This window comes from Lepeophtheirus salmonis, chromosome 3, assembly GCF_016086655.4.
Source record: "Lepeophtheirus salmonis chromosome 3, UVic_Lsal_1.4, whole genome shotgun sequence".
Lineage (NCBI taxonomy): Eukaryota > Metazoa > Arthropoda > Copepoda > Siphonostomatoida > Caligidae > Lepeophtheirus > Lepeophtheirus salmonis.
Window position 1 is genome coordinate 446,087 of NC_052133.2, and position 19,076 is coordinate 465,162.

At 32.0% G+C, this 19,076-nt stretch overlaps 1 protein-coding gene across 2 annotated transcripts in view; it reads left to right on the plus strand.

Moving 5' to 3' along the window:
• The window catches only part of nahoda (DOMON-like domain-containing protein nahoda), a 50,849-nt gene that overhangs the window by 28,365 nt on the left and 3,408 nt on the right, over positions 1 to 19,076 (plus strand). For both annotated transcript variants that reach the window (XM_040708511.2, XM_040708509.2), the window contains exons 2-5: positions 3,090 to 3,423; positions 17,936 to 18,113; positions 18,173 to 18,384; positions 18,446 to 19,060. In XM_040708511.2, coding sequence (XP_040564445.1) covers positions 3,252 to 3,423; positions 17,936 to 18,113; positions 18,173 to 18,384; positions 18,446 to 19,060 — 1,177 coding nt within the window. In that variant the 5' untranslated portion in view covers positions 3,090 to 3,251. The remainder of the gene's footprint in view (positions 1 to 3,089; positions 3,424 to 17,935; positions 18,114 to 18,172; positions 18,385 to 18,445; positions 19,061 to 19,076) is intronic.

The following is a 19,076-nucleotide window of genomic DNA, read 5'->3' on the forward strand; positions in this document are numbered from 1 at the left end:
GAGAAATTAATCTCTAGTACTCAATGCTTGTATGTTTGCGTCTCGTTCGTTCCTTGAGAATGAATTATACTTTATGTACATGGACTTCAAAGCAGTGCTGCGAAGTCGGTGTTAGAATTCAGAAAATTTGTACCGACTCCGGCTGCAAAGATTATTATAATGTATGTAAATAAAACTAATCTATAATGGAAGGCTTACACTGAGTGTTCGTAAAGTTTTTTTGTTTTTTTTTCTAAATGGGTATAAATTATAGGTACTATTTATTAACTACTATTAATTTATGAAACTTGAAACTAATTTGTCAGTTTACTTCAAAAATTTCAAACATATTCTAGAGTCTACATATACAGTCTACATATACAGTCACAGTTCCCAATCATCTCTAAAGTTTGAATTATTATATAGCGTAGCCACTAGCCATGCTAGCTCATTACAGCTTAGTCTTGTGAATAATCACTGTCATCAGTGACTAGGGTAACGTTGCAGGGACAGGTAGTTAGTATTATTGGTCCTTGGTTACGAGTGCACGAATTATGTTCAAAAGCTTATGAATGAACTATCAATTGATATAAGTCATCGAGCTTTTAATCTATTTCATTTTGTACAAGCCAAAAAAATGAATTTATCTGTGAACGAAGAATCCAAAACAGATCTCAGTTTTTCTCTCAACAATTTGAATTCTGAAATATCTTGGATTATAGTAATTTGGGACTAATATTGTTCAGAGTTTTTACCCTTAAAACAATCCCCAAATTAAAAGTAGGATAAAAAAAAATTATGTAAAAGTGTTTTTTATCAATAACAAGTATTTTAATTCATTAAAAAGGGTTTTTATTGATTCTGTATCTTGTTCTGAACTCGATATACATCCATTTTTTAGGCAGAAAATAATGAAAAACAACACTCTTCTTTAGATCCTTATATCTGATTCATAATACATTTGGTAGTGATAAGGAAAAGCAATGCTTATATTATAGAAAAATATTCAATGTATAATTTTTTTTTTAAATATCCATCTAAAAAATTTACTTATCCAAGGATTTTCGTTCCATTTTGTATTTTTAAAGTGATCCCATTTTGAAATATTAAAATTCCCAACTCAGCGAATGGATCCCTTTATTGTTTTGATCCTGGTATGCCATGATAGTTTTCCTCTGATAAATTCTCCTCATGTCGTCCCTCGTGGAATTTGGAATCCGAATTCAACATCTCCTGAGATGGATGATTTAGTTAGAAGTTACTTCCTTCGATTGCCTCGATCTTCCATTTATGAGGCATGATGACGTCATAAAATTAGCATTGGCATAGGAAAAAATATGATGGTAGTATTGACGAACAGACAAACTTTGCCTTATTATTTTAGAAGATAACACCCATAGAAATAATTAGTCTCGCTATGTTTCCCATGAACACACATAATTACTCAATAATTTGATGTCCTCTTCCCAATAATGGAGTAATAATGAAAACAGCTTGAGAAAAAAAAGTACAATTTTATACATCTCTTAACATAAGAGAGTTGTATAAAATATGAGTTAACCCAAGGCGTATAGAAATACAAGGTTATGCCATAACGCGTGTACGACTTATGTTTGACTCCCAACACACTTTTTAATATTGGCGCCATATTGTGTGAGTAGTTGCGTGTTTTGTCCAAAACCGTCTTTCTTGCCTAGCAGTCGGTACGATACATCAAATTGAGAATTCTAGCAATAATGACGTCATAAATGATGATTAACTGCTTCTTTTTTTCGTCAAAATCTGCCTGCCTTGACCAACAGTCGTTACGATGCATCAAATTGAAAATTCTAGTAAGCCCGATTACATGATGGTCTAATGTTGTATTTCTATTAACTTTGTGTTGACCTAAACACTTGCGAGATGTCATTCATTTTTATATACCAGCAGGTCATATCTGTTTGAGTTTTGCTGATGTACAATTTCTCAACTTATAAGAGCCTTTTTAATAATAAAATTGACTGGAGATATATGCAACAGTCCCGTCCTAAATCTTAAAGACGTCTCCGAATGGAACGTTCCATCAATGTAACAATCTTTACTAAATGATTGGCGTCATTATCTATCTATCTCGGCTTTTATATTAGAAGTTTAACATTAATTAAAAATATCGGCAAACTATTTTTGTGCATAAAATATAATTAAAGTTTTATTGAACGAATTTAATAGGAAATTAACAAAATAAGAAGACATTTATAGCTCCAAGATGGTGCAAAGAATATTGGTAAACTGAAGTATTTTATCATAATATAGTATAATATTAATGGTCATATGTAGAGGGCGTTTTTCAATTTGGGACTTTTTCAAGGACGATGAGACCGATTTTATAGTACTTTATTAAGCATGAATACAATCCTAAAAATCCACTATTTACATGTTGGTCTGCAGAACTGACAATCTTGGATAGTTCAAATTAAAAGTGTCCGATATATCCACGTCATCAATTACCCGGACGGTTCATCGTCCATTGAGCAACTCTTCACTGACTTATAGTTAATTATACCCAGGGTTCGACGGTCGTTAAAATTAGCCACTAGCCAAAAGGGTACTAAAAAAATACTTGCCTAGAATATGACTAATATGGGATCATTTTTAGATTAGCGAAGAGGTACTTTTGTAAAGTGAGATTTTGAGAGTACACAGAAAGGAATATACGTCATTAGGTAGACAAACGGGCTAGATACAGGCTACACTGCATTAGCTTGCTAGATTTTTAGATGCCATTTTCTAGCCCTAGGTAAAGTCAATGGTTTAGTACTGCACAAGCCTTTGTTTTCTTTAACCTATGAATAAAGATTAATACTTACTTATTTAATGCAACAAGGAATCAAATCTTTAGATTTTTTAATTATTTCTAAGGTTTTAAAACAACTCCATTGTGAATATTCATTTGTATGTTTAACCATAAATAAAGTACACAATGTGATTCTCAAGGTCTTTCCCCCCTCTTTTGTAATGTTTTTAAGACGCATACACTTTTTGTATATATATATATATATATAGAAAAGTAAAAGTACTAATTAAGAGTTCTTCTACAATTATTAACAATTTACTTCTTTTTTTTTTTACAGATATGAGCAAAAAAAATGTTTTTATTCAAACTACGTAAAAATGAAAACCTAGACTAATTTGAAAGATATATATTTATATAAGAATATACTATATATTTTTATAGCAAGAACAGCTACTACCTCTCTTCATCACAACTCCAATAATATACATACTTATAGAGGATGAATATTATTCAAAAGTACAAAGTTCCTCAGTTATTCATCATTTGTCTATTGTCTTTCCTTCTGAGAACAACAGATGCACATGTAAGCCTTACCTTTCCTCCAGCAAGGACATATGCATTGGACTTTTTAGACAATATACGAACGCATGCTCCATGCGGAATGCCCAAAGGTAAGTCTTTTAGCCTATTAATACCGAATATTTTTAAATAACAGGGGGGAATAATTAGATCCCGAAAGTTTCTAATTATAAGTTCTAAAACATTGGTTCACAACCAGAACCCCTTGCAACTCTTGTCCTCTGTGGGAGATTACTTAAATAAATAATGTATAAAACATTTTACTGAACATATTTTATATGGGGCAAGATATTACAAAATGTTGTAGGCCTCTGCGGTGAGGATCAGGTTGGGAATCAGTGATCTACAAGATCAAAACTTGATGAGAACATAGTATTTAAAAGATGTGTTGTGCTGTCCTTATTTAAGACTGAAGACTGCAGTCCACTTCAGTCTCTGTCCGGTCGTGTTCAGTGCTGCATATCAGTCCTAAAAATTTATCAAGTTTACTCATTGATGACGTCACTCAACTTTATTTCTTCTTTTTTTAATCAGTTCTAGTACTGACAGTCCAAAGTAGTGTTGAAAAAATAGTACTTATTAGTGTTGGGTTTCGGCCTAGACCGATTTTACATGCCGTCATATGTTTTGCAGGTACAATGACGTTATACGTACTTTAAAGAATGATAGCACCGATTAATTTTGATCCTGCGTCTTTTATATATAAACAGTATTTGTTCTAGAACTTATTGTGTATTTTGAGATTTTTTTGAAAAAAAAATGGTCTCTCATAATATATGAGACCAAAAAAAAATCGGTCCATAAATTGAGAGATAAAAAAATCGGTCCATAGAGTGAGACCGAAAAATCGGTCCCAATCGGTCTAGAAAAAATCACTTAAGACCGAACTGTAAAAAAAATTCGGTGCTTGACCGAGTCTCAACACTAGTACTTATTTATTCGATCAAGTCCAGACATAGGATTGGTCCTATCTGTCAATGGGACCTGTCCTTAATACCGTCGGTCCTTTCTAGAACTGATTTTTTTAAACCATGAAGTGAGTAACATCATCAAGGACCGAACTTTATGATGTTTTAGGACTGGGTTTTTCTTCACATCTACCTAGGATTGAAGATATAATGAATGATAGATAGAACGTATAATTATACGTTCTGGTCACTCACCTCCTACTTTTAACCTCAAGTATCTTGTCTCTTTGAAAGAGGTTATGAATTAACATCAAATTTCAGCGGCTCAAATGACATAGTTAGTAGTAACTTTATGATTTTTTTTTACAATCAGTTCTTGTACTGACAGTCCGAAGGATTGACAATCTTAAGCCCCGGTCCCAAAGTACGCATAGGACTGGACATAATAAAAAACAATTGACTCAACTCTATTTAAGAGTACTATTCATATGTTATTACCCAAACAAAAGTGACTATCTTCCATACAATCGATTTAAAAAATTATCATTTTTAACTAGCAATAAAAGTTGCCTTTATAATGTGTCTTCCAAAGAACCAAAATAAATAATCTCGAAATCAGTTAACAGTTACTCAATAGTACAGTATAAAACTGAATAAATTATCTATTTACACGAGATGGCGCATAACAATTTACAAGTTGGGGCCACTAGCCCTGGCTATGTAAAATATGCAATGATCATACTCTTATCTCCAGGGATGGAGTTTGTATTGAATAATTGTGAGGAATTGACGTTTACTGCTTAATAAGGGCTCAATCGAATTCCACCAATCAACCGTTCGAACACTCATGGGGGAGCAGAAAAATTGACAGCGAACAACGAAAAATGGTGTATATTTATGGGTGAGTGATGTAACACTCTGTCAAACGTCATCCTAATCATAAAGTGGTTCCAATCTGCGCGAACTGACGCCATTTTTTTTTTTCCTTTTTTTTTCCTTTTTTTGACTTCTTCTTATTTTTTTTTCCTTTTTTTACCTTAATCATCTATTGAAGGAAACCTTGAATATTTATGTTTTATATACCAATACACTAGAATGAATACTACACATGCCTATATAGAATAACAACATGTCGTTATCAAGGATGTTACTTCAATCTGAACCCCACCCACCCACCGCCATTTCCACACTCGCGTTCTTCCTCATCTCTCTATAAGTGACCATTAATGTTCGCCTTAGTTAGAGATGTTAAATAAGGCACCTTCTTTTTTTAATAGAAATGAATATATATAATTAATAATACTCTAAAACTTTACTTTTGCGATGAATCACATCGTATGAAAGAGCATCCCTCTGTTTGAATCCTGGACTCTTTTATTCTATCTCCCAACCTTTTGTTACTTGGAGAATACCTATAAATGTTCTTAAATGTGACCGGCTTCCTTTCTCTAAAAAAAGAGTTCTTCCACCCAAGTCCTATGAAAAAAAAAATCCAAGAATTGAAATGTTTTAAAAAAAATATTCAAAATGCATAGCTATTCAAAACAATTTAATTTTCTGAAAATAAATTTCTAAAGTTAAATTTTTTGGAAAAAAATTTAAAATATTCAATTTTGTGGATTTTTTTTTTCAAAATCCAGAGTTATTAAAAAAAACTCGATTTTTTTTCGAACAAAATTTCAAAGATTAAACTTTTTAGAAACAAATTTCAAAAATCCACAGCTAATGACAAAAAAAATAAAAAATTTTGTGTTAAAATTTCAAAAATCTACAGTTATTCATACAAACTTTACTTTTTTGTAAAAAAAAAAAAAAAAAAAAATGAAATTGTCGAATATTACATTTCTCCATCCTCACTAAAAATCAGCAAATTTTACATAATTTATTGACCATTTTCTATACTTGTTTATTTTGCAAACAGGTTTCATTTAGTTCCAATCTTTAAAAAAAAAGTATGGTTCATAGAGGCAATTTGTGTACACCTTGTAATGATTCAAAATTAAGTATGAGGAAATAATACCTGCATAGGTGCCCCCTGCGTTTCTGCTCCTGTTGTTATGCAGGCATGCAGTGATTAAGGATGGAGCATTTGCCAAACCCAAAAATCAATGTTATTTTTTGCAAAATGCATAATTTATATATTTATTTAGAAAAAATCTTTTGTATCATTTTAATAATAGAAGGAATATGGTGCTTAAAGCCACATTGACCTTCAAGAAAGAGCACAATGAATGGTGGTTCATGTGAGGAAGAGTTTTTCTTGTAACGTTTGTAACTTTGTATTTCTCATGATTAAGTTATTTTATACATTAATCCCTGATCTCTCAAAAATACTATATTCGATTAATTATGCAATATTTTATAATGGACTATGTAAAAAGAAAATCCTTATGTATTCTCTCAACCTTTCATACAAAAAGCGGAAAGATAATAGTTCAAAAAACAATGGATAGCTAGCCAATACCTATAGTTGTAAATAATATTACCTAAGACGAGTGCGAAGCTTATTTTGTTTGTTTTCAAAGCTGTTATCATAGTTTTTTTTTGTTATTGAGGATGAAATATCTAAGTATAAAGTTCGTGAGCTTATGAACAATGGAGAGTTTAACTGTTGATTTGTGGGGCCGTTATACGTGTAAGCCCATGTTGGACTAATGTGTAGAATTGAAGTTCGATATTGTAGGAATTTCTGCCAATATCCTTGCTGGATAAACAGTGTCGTCTGGAGGTTATGGGCTGAGGGAGGGCTACTAAAAATCAAATTTTTGCTTTTACTAGATTTTGGGCAATCTGGCAAATTATGCCGTAGAGCAAAAAATTTAGTATTTGATTTTTTATTCAACAAATTTCTGTGATTAGCTATGGCTTTTTGAAATTTTTCCCAAAAAAATTTAATATTTAAATTTTTATTTTGGAAATTTTTTTCCAAAAAATTTAATATTTCAAATTTTTTTATGAAATATTTTTTTCAAAAAAGCGTTAGATTTTTGAAATTTTTTGTGAATAGTTTTTGATTTCGGAATTATTTTTTCTAAAAAGTTTTATATTTAAAATTTTTTTTGAATTTTTTTTTTTTGAATTTAATTTTCTGTGACCAGCTTAAGACTTTGGAATTTTTTTTTCAAAGAATTTAATATTCGAAATTTAATTTTGGAATTTTTTTGTGAATAATAAAGAATATTTTGAATTTTTTTGAAAAAATCCAAAAAACAAGCCCCTACCCCCAAAAAAATATATATATATATATCATGTAGCCTGAACTTCCACAGTTGATGTGAAGTTGTGCATTAAACATTCTTAGGACATACATATCTCTAACACACAAAAATATTTAAAATCCGAGCCTTTTTTGAAAATTCTTCAAAATTACAACATGCAACTTTGCCCAAATAGTTTGGAATAGAGTTTTGTTTTATTGAAAAAAAAAATTAGACAACTTTTTTTGTATAATAGGCTGAATATTCCCTCTTACAAAATAAAATAATAGTCTAACAACAGGGAAGAATGAAGATATTGGCTAAACCAAGGAGTACGTTATCCTTAACGTACTCCTTGTCTAAACATCAAATTTCTGGGCTTTTTTTTTTACCTTTATTGAAGCAAAGGTTACGATATACATTACAGATATAGATGTCTTTTATTTTAACATCATTCAACGTATATCTACGACAAATATTGATATAATTAATTCAAATGAAGCCTCATTAACAAAATGAGTCATGACGACTGATGGAAAGTGTATGCAATTTTTACCTCCGCCATTTGTTTGAAAATGGCAAACTGAAGAGTACATTTTCTTTTACTAAGCTGTTCTCTTTATTATTTGACTCCCGAGGACCGAACTTACTATATACAACAGCATATCGTGGGCTTAGTGGTAAAGTGACGTAACTGGCAAAACGATATTTTCATATTTTATAGTTTTATCTGACTTTATAAATAATACAGAACATATTATGAACGTTACAATTGTATGACTGTTTATTTTTAGGCTGATTCTAGCAGTCTAAAGTGACGTCACTGGCAAGGTCTCAAAAAACTACTCTGCAAAATTGACATTAGTGATAGTTAACGTCCGAGTATTTATTTCCTACGTCCTTGTTTATTATCATATCCCACCTATCTCATCGTCGCAGCTGTTGTTGATCTAATAAAACGTCATTATAGCGAAGCTGCGCTACTCTCAAATGTTATTCAAATTGTCAGGATTACCATATTGATTTTTCGTTTCTTTCGTTTTTTAAATGCCCTAAATCCTCCTGATCAGCATCAGTGGACATGGCCACATTTATCTTTGAGGGGATGAGAGGAGATGATTATCAATCTTCTACAATACATAGCATTGGATTGATTCTAATTCTTTTGTTATCAAAAAAAATAAAATATGCCTAAACAATAGACCCGTTTGATTTTCAACTTTTTTCAAATTTCGATTAGGGATAGTGCGAAAAAGTTGGCATATGATATGAAAATGACCTATGCGAAATTCCATTGTCCTGCGTTGTCATCTTTAGGCGGCACATCTCGATTAAATTATGAAAAAGGCAAACAATCTTTACTTAGTCAATATAGATACTAAGTGGATTTTTTTAGTTAATTTGCATTAAATAATTTTTATACATATTTTTAAGCTATAAAAAGGGTTTAAAAAGTGGGTTTTTTTTTCTAAAATTGCACTATGGGACAAAAAAAAAGAAAAAAGTTTGGAAAATTTGATGATTTGCGTATAGCGCGCATTTTGTTCCTTTTTATTCTCTCTTTTTGTTGTATATGATCACATTAGAAGGAAACTTTTTTAATGTTTTTTATAGGTTAAAATAATGTTAATCATAACTAATTATTAGAAAATAAGGCTCAATCCTGTATTTTATTCCTTATTCGCGAAATAAAGATCTTTTGTCTCCTTCCAAACAATAAACCACCTTAAGATGGACTTCGTAAAAAAAAGGAAATTTTGCATAGGTAATTCTGATACCATATGCCAACTTTTCCCGTAATCGAAATTGGGGAAAAAGTTGAAAATCAAACTGGTTTACTAGACAGGTAGCAGGTATTTATGTATTTTATGATATTTTTCCAAAATACATTGACGGATTTCCTATTATATTCATCATATGATTATATCAGAGGATGACTGGAAGGAATGCCTTCTGATAAATCACATCATATATCAATTCTTGAAACATTTGACATTTGAAGGCTTCCAAATTCTTATCCAGAGTTTATCTAGAAGTAAAAAGGAAAATTAAATGACATTATGTATGTCTTCAAATTATCCCACACTTATTATTATTTGAAAGACTTCTTCTACATCATAATACTTCCTCGTTGAGAGTCATTGAAATTGTACATTTAATCAGTGTGATATCAGGGGTGTTTGCAGGGGAAAGGCTGGTGGGGTTGTAGCACCTCTCCCAAAAATCGAAAATTTTCCGGAGAAAAATTTCAAAAATCCATAGGTATTCCAAAAAAAATTAAATTTTCGGATTTTTGTCTTCAAAAAACCAGAGTTGTTCAGAAAAAACTGCAAAAAAAATTAAATTTTGAATATTGTACTTTTGGGAAAAAATGTCAAATATTGAATTTTTGAGAAAATCCAAAGTTATTTTCAAAAAATTCAATTTTTTGGGAAAAAATTTCAAAAATCAGAGCTGTTAAAAAAAACTAAAATTTTTAAAATTAAATTAAAATAGAATATTTTTGGGAAAAATTTCAAAAATCCATAGCTATTCACAAAAAATTAAATTTGTTGGAAATTTTTTTTCAAAAATTCAGAGTTGTTCAGAAAAACTACATTTTTTTAGAAAATATTTCTAAAATTAAATTTCAAATATAAAATTTTTGTGAAAAAATTTCAAATATAAAATTTTTGTGAAAAAATTTCAAATATAAAATTTTTGTGAAAAAATTTCAAATAATGAATTTTTCAGAAAATCCAAAGCTATTTTTAAAAAATAAAATTTTTGGGGAAAACTTCATATAAATCAGAGCTATTAAGAAAAAACTGAAATTTTTGGAAAAAGAATTCTAAAATTAAATTAAAAATAGAATATTTTTGGAAAAAATTTCAAATAGAATATACAATTTCTTCTGAACAGCTCTGAATTTTTGTAATTTTTTGAGAATACCTGTGGATTTTTAACTTTTTGGAAAAAAAAATTAAACTCAGACTAAAATTGAGGACTGTCATCGTAGTAATTTTAGAAAATGTCCTTGTTTATATCCTTTTTTTCTTCTTCTCTTGTCACAGCTTATTGTACTTATCTAATGAAACATTTTTCAAATTGTCAGGATTACCATGTTGATTTTCCTTTTTTTTTTTTTAACATGTCCATTGTACACAGGATTTTTATCACTAGTTATTGACTAATAATTCTATAGTTGGGAATAGATCAGGAAAGAAAATATCGGGTTAAGTTGGGTTACGAGGTGTTGGGTTTCGGACCAGTTTATGTAATGACTAGCATATGTAGGATTATGTTGTTGTTGTTTTTTGCGGGGTTAAGGGCTTTTTTTAATTGATAATATGGTCGGTTTGACATTTCTTTTAGAAAATAAATAATTTAAAAAAAAAATTAGTCATAATTTTTCATTAAATTTCGTCTTCCAAAACGAAAAAATACTCTAGCACAAATCAAAAATTTCATCATTGGGTTGGGAGGGTGGATGATTAAAATCGAACGGGATTTTCGAGATTGGCGAAATGAAGTTCGGGCAGCAAACTTTCAGGCTTAGGCCTAGCCGAATCCACCTCTAGTAGGGAATAATCGGCTAATTACCACCTGATTTTGTTCCTTTTGTTTGTTTATATTCGTAGGAAATGTTGTGTGATACAATAAAGGCAACGATATGTTCTATGACCAATTCCAAACTATTATTAAATTATAGTTCCATATTTGATATGAATCTGTATACTACAAGTGATTTTGGGGGGAAATGTTGCAAGATACAATCAGGGTAAAGACGTGAGAAAAGCAAAAGCTCTGAAACAAAGTCCAAAGTTCTGAAAACGAGTTCCCTTCTATGTAATTATCTTGATAAAATGATGGAATATACGTAAAGTCCTATTCACAGCTGATCATATCTGCTTATGCAAGTTTAAATATGATCACTTCTAGTTCGAGTCAAGTAAGAAGTCATTTTTAATTCAACTGAAATGCTACTCCGGTAAAGGTCCCAGATTTGATCAGAACTATTTCGACATGATAATACCTAATATAATATTATTCAATAAGGCTTCTCTTTCTGTCTCTGACGTCTGTTGATTACTTGATATTTCAGAGCGAGTCCGACTTGCATTTTAAGACCCAGTTCCGAGCCCGACTTTAAATTCAAGATCAAGTCCCGATTCTAACAGGAAATTTCAAGTATTTATGAAAAATACAAAGCTATGATTTTTTGATTAAAATACGTAGCGTTTTTCATATTTTTGTCAAAGTGATCGTCAAAATTGATAGACATAGTTCAGCTTATGAGTAATAGAAAATTAAGTAATATAGTTATGATTTGCATACAAACGGAAGGTAAGCTTTATCTTCAAAACAAAACATTTTCGTTTCGATTATGTTCATATATTTACAAATACAAGAATAAGAAGAAACAACAAAATAGTTATCATATAGCCTCCAGTTTGCTTTTAAGAAACAATACACTACCCATACAACTTCACTTTCCAAAAAACGCAGCTGCATAAATAAAAATGCACTATTCAACACAAGACTGACAGGGGCATTTATAAATCTATAACTATACATTAAATGCGAAGGTCCTATAAAAATGTGTTTTAAGGTGAATAATTCTTAAAATTATACGTTCTTTATTTTTTGTCTTATATGAAGCAAAAGAGTTCAGAATTTTAATTCCTTATGTACCGGGCAAACGCCACGAAAACCTTCTCTAGTTTTTATGAATAATACAAAATGGAAAGAAAGACTTTGAACACGCACTAAATCAAGTCGAGTCTGAGTCCTAGTCCAAGACCTATACATTTGTTAAAGAAAACAAACGATGGACATATTCATATGCCATAATTAATAAAGTATCACTATTTCTGTGTAAATAACTCTCACTAATACAAATCCTTTTTGTAAAATTGGTTAGATCATTATGTATACATATGTATGTATATAAAACATATTACATGAAAATTACTTTTGAAATATATATGTTTTTAAATCATCATTACATTGGAAAAATTGGATGTCAATTTTATGAACGAATCAATCATAATCTAAAGAATTTGTTTCGGACCACACAGAGTGGAGGGGAGAAAACCTCGTTTAATTGATACATTTTACATCCTACGTTGAAAATATATAGTTGACCGATCCATGAAAAGTCACAAAAATATTCATGGTGGAAATGACGTGCATAATCAACTCCTAGATCAAACAAACTCCCAAAGTTATATAGCATTTCCACTTCTAGAGTGCCCTTATATAAACCATTAAAACCATTTGATGTTTATTAACTAAAAATAAAACACCTTTAAAATACGATTAAGAGTAATTACATGGGTGGGAACGTACTTGTAGGTATTACCACTAATGTTTAAGTGGAGTTACTTGTACTACAAACCAGGAAACAGTTTCAAAATAATACTAGGTAATTTATTGGGAGGGATTTGAATTTAAACAATTGTTTAAATATGTGGAACAAATACATCAAAGAAGTTTAATTTGCCTATTTCAAATTAGAATCGCCTATCACGTCGCTACTTTTATTGTAGCACGCAACCTTTTAAATTTGCCCCCTTCAAAATAAACTCCTCTATCACGTCGTTACTTTTATTGTATCACGGAACCTTAAAAAAAAACAGAAAAAGGCCCAGAATCATCTGGTAGTTAGCCAAATAAATCATTCATACCAACTGATATTTATCTCTTGAGTACTCTTAGACTATCCCTGTCATTATTTATTAACCATTTTTAAATAAATTACATACATATATATTTCAAAATCTTAAAATCCTACGTAGTATTTTATTCGATACTGTATTACTGAGTTAACTTGGTAATATTTTAAGAAAAGCGTATTTGTATTTTTATAATTTCTTCATTAAAAAAAAATAAGATGATCAATTTTACACATATACCGGGTTGTGCGAAATGGATTTAACACTACTATAGATTAATTTTTCGAGGTATAGCGGTTTTTATTCGTAAATTTCCGATGTTCTACGCGTCAACTGACTTATTAAGCTTTCGAATGAGCTATTACAATCGCCTCTATCATATCTGTAAACAAAAGTGGAAGCAAAAATAAATCAAATTGCTGCTTTGATTTGCGACGGCCACAGCCCCCCCTAAAATTGTCAAGATTGTTGGGATCGAGAGGCACACCGTCTACAGGGTCAGAAAGCTCATGGAAGAAGGGAAAACCTAAAATCGAGCCTAGTAGTGGAAGGCTGGCTAAACTGACCCCAGAAGTGGCCAAGAAGGTGCTTGAGGTCAAGCCAACCCTTTCCATGGCCAAATTTGCCAAAAAGAAGTCAGTGACTCCCCTCCAACGTGTCCAGGGCGATCAAGGCCACAGGAGGCTACTCCCAAGAGGTACGTAGAAAGACCATTAAAGATTCAACAGCAACAAAATACCAATTTAGAGTTAGGGCCCAATGAAGACAGAAGGAAGATACTTCAAACTTGAGCATCCATTTCAAGAGATGATCGAATTCAGATTTCTGTATTCCACGAGAGACGACAGGATTAAAATTCATCGGAGTTATCTCTGTGTAAACTTCAAATGACGTAATTGTACTTGAAAACATAAATGATGTTATTTTGTTAACAACTTATCTGTAAAATTGGTCTTTTTTGTTGGACTGAACTAATTCCGTCCGACAAAAGATATAACAGTTTAAGACCGGTCTAGGATTTCCAGACCGAACCCCAACACTATTAGCTACCAACTGATTTTGGGCATTTTCCCCTAGTTTCTTTTCAGAGGTTGAGTGATACAACAAAGGTAACTACTGGTTTTATGTACACGGATTTTAAGTATAAGAAATACAAATTTAAAGATAGAGCTCTTTTTGTAGTTGCTACATGAAAATAATTTTTTTTTACCGAAGCTGCCATTTTGTATAAAGTAATCCCTAGAGCGTAAAAGACGAAGAGTAACTTAGAGGATTTGTTGGGAAATTATAAGTGTAAGTCCTTGTTGGACTTGGAGTAGAATTGAGATCGACATTGCTGTATTTCCTGCATATATCTTCGCTAGATATGGAGTGGGGTGTCCTTAGTCTCATAGCAGTTCACAGCTAATTATATGACACGTCATGACTGCTAAGCTGCTCTCTTCCCAAACATTTTTCAAATTGCCAGGATTATAACATTTATTATTGGTGTATTTTTTATCCCGGCGTTCTATTTATTTGAATCTCTGCAGATATTACTGGGTTGATCTTATCTATTGGAACACATTTTATTTTTTTCAATTTTTCAAGAGTAACATTTAAACAAGAGGTTTTGTGAGGACTTTTATGTAACGAAATCATCTTAAAAGAGTGTTCAGCACAACTTTTATTCAAAATATGAGCCCTCAGCTCTAATCTTGCCTTAATACGAGGCCTAAACCCCATGCAGACCTTGACTATGTAGTCAGACTCAAACTTGGTCAACTCCTTCTTGATGAAAGCCTCTAGAGACTGGACACTCCTGTAATAAGTATCTAACACCCTCTCCTACAGATACACCTAGATAGAGTAGTCCAAGGTGGTTGTGTCTGGAGAGAAGGACAGCCACATGTTGAGGTGCCCTTAAAGTTGCCTCTCAGGAAGGCCTGGGTCTTAGCAGCGCAACGACACGGAGCTCTGTCTCGAGTGAAAGCGTCCTCCAAACTGTTTTCTCGCCCAAGGCACTACTTTCTTATGCAGAAGTTCGATGTAAACATCTGCATTAAGCCGTTCCTTCCTCTCCTCAAAAATGGGAGGGCAGACTCCAAAACGCCCAAGACCATGATTCCAGCTCGATTTTTGTTCTGAAGACATGTCTCACTGAAGCGGAGACATAGTCTGGATATTCGGTTGTGACGTAACAGCTATTCTGCTTATTCAAAGTGGCATCAAAGATGAAAACCTTTTCATCAGAACTTTCTTTGCTCTTTCCAACCGTCTTATCTTGCTATGCTTAAGGTAAGATGTCTTGTTGCCCTCCTCCATGGTTTTGTACCAATGCCATTCCGGATTGAAAATAATAAATTGTGTACCAAAAAATAAAATCAATCTTGTATATCACTGTTGTGCCTTGACGAGGTTGAAAGACACAAACTATTCAATACCGGGAATCCAGGACGACCGAGAGAAACAAGGAGAATGCGTGGAGGAATGAGACTAAAAGGAGTTATATATCAAAAAGTATATAATACACATCATTGTTACTCCACAATACTCTGATAAACACATGAGAGTTACAGCTATTTATACTTTACAGTACTTTACATATACATATATTAAATAAGAAGAAGAAGAGGGGAAGAAAGAAGGAACCTTTGTAGTTTCTAAATACACTAAAATTACTTTGACAATATACATAGAAGGGCGGTTTTTACCAGGCTTGTTGATCGGTGTTTTTTCTGATCAGCCATCAATTACAATATGGCAATATTATATCGCTGATCGCAGTATCGCAATCGCTCCCGATCCTTATTTCGCAACAGAAATAGCAAAAAAATGGTCATACGATCCATTAGTAAAAAATTACGTATCACGTAACACTGCTATGGTTCTTGAGACTGCTTTGGTATGGCTCAGAACCCTTCTTGGTCTTGATACATCAAAGTCTTGGGTCTCCCTCAATTCAATGTTTATGGGGCCACCTTATTTGAAGATCAGCCATCCAGACAGCTCTCTTTGGTTGTGTAGAATGAAATTAATTTCGCTATGTGTTGACTCTGAAGGTCGTCTAAAAATGAGCTTAGCCAAAAAATTTCAAAGATACAAGGTCGTGCTTCCCAGTAGTGTCAGCAGCGAGTATTTGTTTTCCAAGGCCACATAGATCCTGATGAGGAAATCACAGAGTTTGAGAGACGACAACTTTGAGAAGCAGTTCCTGTTGCCAAATAAAGATCTAGAAGAGAAATGATTTATGCAGATATTTTATTATTCAACGGGCAAACTATATTTTAGTTGTTTTTTACAAATATTTTACTTCTTTATTATTGTAAAATATTGTAAATAAATACATTTGAAAAAGGTTATAAATCGTTTATTTAAGCTAAAAAGGTATATATACATATATAGTTTTAAAGAAATAGTATATTTGAATATGATCGCACTAAAATTGCCCTGATCGTTACTTTACTATATTGCTCTGAATTTCTGATTGCAAGTTTTTTCCGGATTGCTCACAAGCCTAGTTTTTACACCTTTGGACTGTAGTTGTTGTTCCTCTACACATAAAACTCTTTAAACATACAATGTTTCTACATAGTAATATACAATTGTTATAATGAGCCATTAATTTAGCACGAGGACTTTGACAAACAAAACATGTTTGAAATGAAGACACGCGTTCAAAGATTTATTTCTTTTTAAAAGAGGATTAATAATGAAATGAATCCTTATTTAATATGTTATAACAAAAGACATGTATCGTAAATCTTAGTCATTAAATCCCTTTGTACACGCATTATTATATACATGTAAGTCTTTTAAGGCCCTTCTAAAGGGAATGCTTACACTTTTATTGTGTTTTTTCATATTTAATATTATTTAAAAAAACATGACTTTCACTTTGAGGGAGTGAAATAATGAAATTCTTTGGGAATGATTCAACATAATTACATTAATTAAACATTTAATATGTATTATGTATAGTAACATCAACAATAAATAATCCTTTGTAAGAATTTCATGATCCATCCTTGGATGGATCATGATTCCATTTTCCATATTGTACAAAAATAAACGACTCAAAATTATGTTCCAAAATGGCCCTGATTGTTATATGCCAGTGAATTTCTGATCGCATTTTTTTTTTCCTGATCGCTTAAAAGCCTGACTATAATAGGTGAAGTAAAAAGTTCTGAGCCTTTTTTCGCTTTATTTCGACAATAAAATTAATATAGTTAAGAGTTATTCAATTTAAACGGTTTTAAACGGTTTTCTGGTTCATCTTCAGTTCCTGGAATAAGTGAATAAGTGCTCACATCCAACTCGAAAATTTACATTATTTTATAGTCCTTTTCGAAGTTCATATTACCAGAACGGAATCGTTGGAACCACCGCTTTGCTTTTGCATTCGATACTGTATAGGGTCCTTAAACAGCACCCTTCTTTAAGCGTACGCTTAACCGTTAAGCATACGTAAGTTTTTATTGATGCAATGTATTAATCGTGAGATATAGATCACTAAAACATTTCAAAAACGTACATAACTTTTTACTTAAGTTAAGATGCATGTAATTCACAATAAATTCAGTGACCTTAACTGGCAAAAAAATATTCTTGTATTCTTTTGGACAAAAATGATCATGCCGGTCATCGTTTTGCCATTTGGTTTTGGATTTAGCTCTTGGTAGTCTTTGGAGAGCAATAAAAAATGAACAAAAACATTAAAAGGCGTTCAAATATTTTCTTCTATTTATCCTTCCATTTTTTCCCATTCAGGCGCTCATTTTCTGCCTGGTATTTTGAGGCATTTATGTTATTTGACATTACCTACCTATATCTGCTACATGTACTTTATTTATTTTATAGGTGACGTGAAAACAAGTATCAAAGCGGGAACCACCTTCAACATTAGTTGGGGTTTGGGTTATCCTCATAAAGGAGGATTTAGGTTAGAATTATTAGACTCAAATTACAATCATATAAGGGATTTTACTCCCAAAGTCTCTGATGAGGATAAGAATAATTTTATAAATGATGATCCAACGTAAGTACTAAGTAGCTCTCTTCAAACTTCTTATAATTCATAATATATTGATTCTCTAGAGCTCAAAGTTTTAGCGTCAGCATACCAGATGACCTTAAATGTGAGAACTGTACAATTCGCCTTATTCGTCAAGCAAAGGAATTCAGCTCTAAGTATAATTTTTGGTCTTGTGCTGATGTGGATATTCAAATGCCGGGTGACTACAAGGAGGATTGTTTTGGTCACGGTAAAGCCTTGGCTGGAAGATGTAGATGTGATAGACTTTATTATGGTATTGTTTCTAACTTATTCGGTAATGGGTTGGTTCATACTAATATTATTTAAACTTTTAGGTCATCGATGTCAGTTTAAGGATGAATGTGAGAAAAATAAGGATTGTGGGTCTCATGGAACCTGTGTTGATACTAAATCAACAACAGCTCCACGACAAAAGTGTTTCTGTAAGCTAGGCTTCTTCGGAGATGACTGCAATAAAGTATCCAGCATCAGAAATGTAGAAATCCAGGAGGGTCTATATACATCAAGAGTTCTAGCACCAAATCTGAAAGTCTATTGGAGGATTTTAAAAGCCTCTGATGAAATTGAAATGGTTTTGAAAGCAAATAATACTAATTACATAGCAATCGGATGGAGACCTAAAAGTGCCACAAAGAACTGTCAAAGATATCCTGAGATTGATGGTAATGACCCGGAATATAAGTTCAAGAAGGGTGAAGCTATTGCTGAATCAGAGGCTGAAAGTGAAGCTGAATCAGAGTCTGAACCGGAAGGTGATGTTGAGTCAGAAGCTGAGTCCGAATCTGAATCTACTACTGAACCCGTTAATGCCATCAATGTTGAAGAGGATTCGCTGAAAAAGGAGCACAAGAGAGTTCAGAAAAGCATAGATGTTAGTATTGGCTTTGTTACTTCGAGTGTATCATCCAGATTGAAAAGGAAGAAAAGAGGTAAGTTATTAAAATC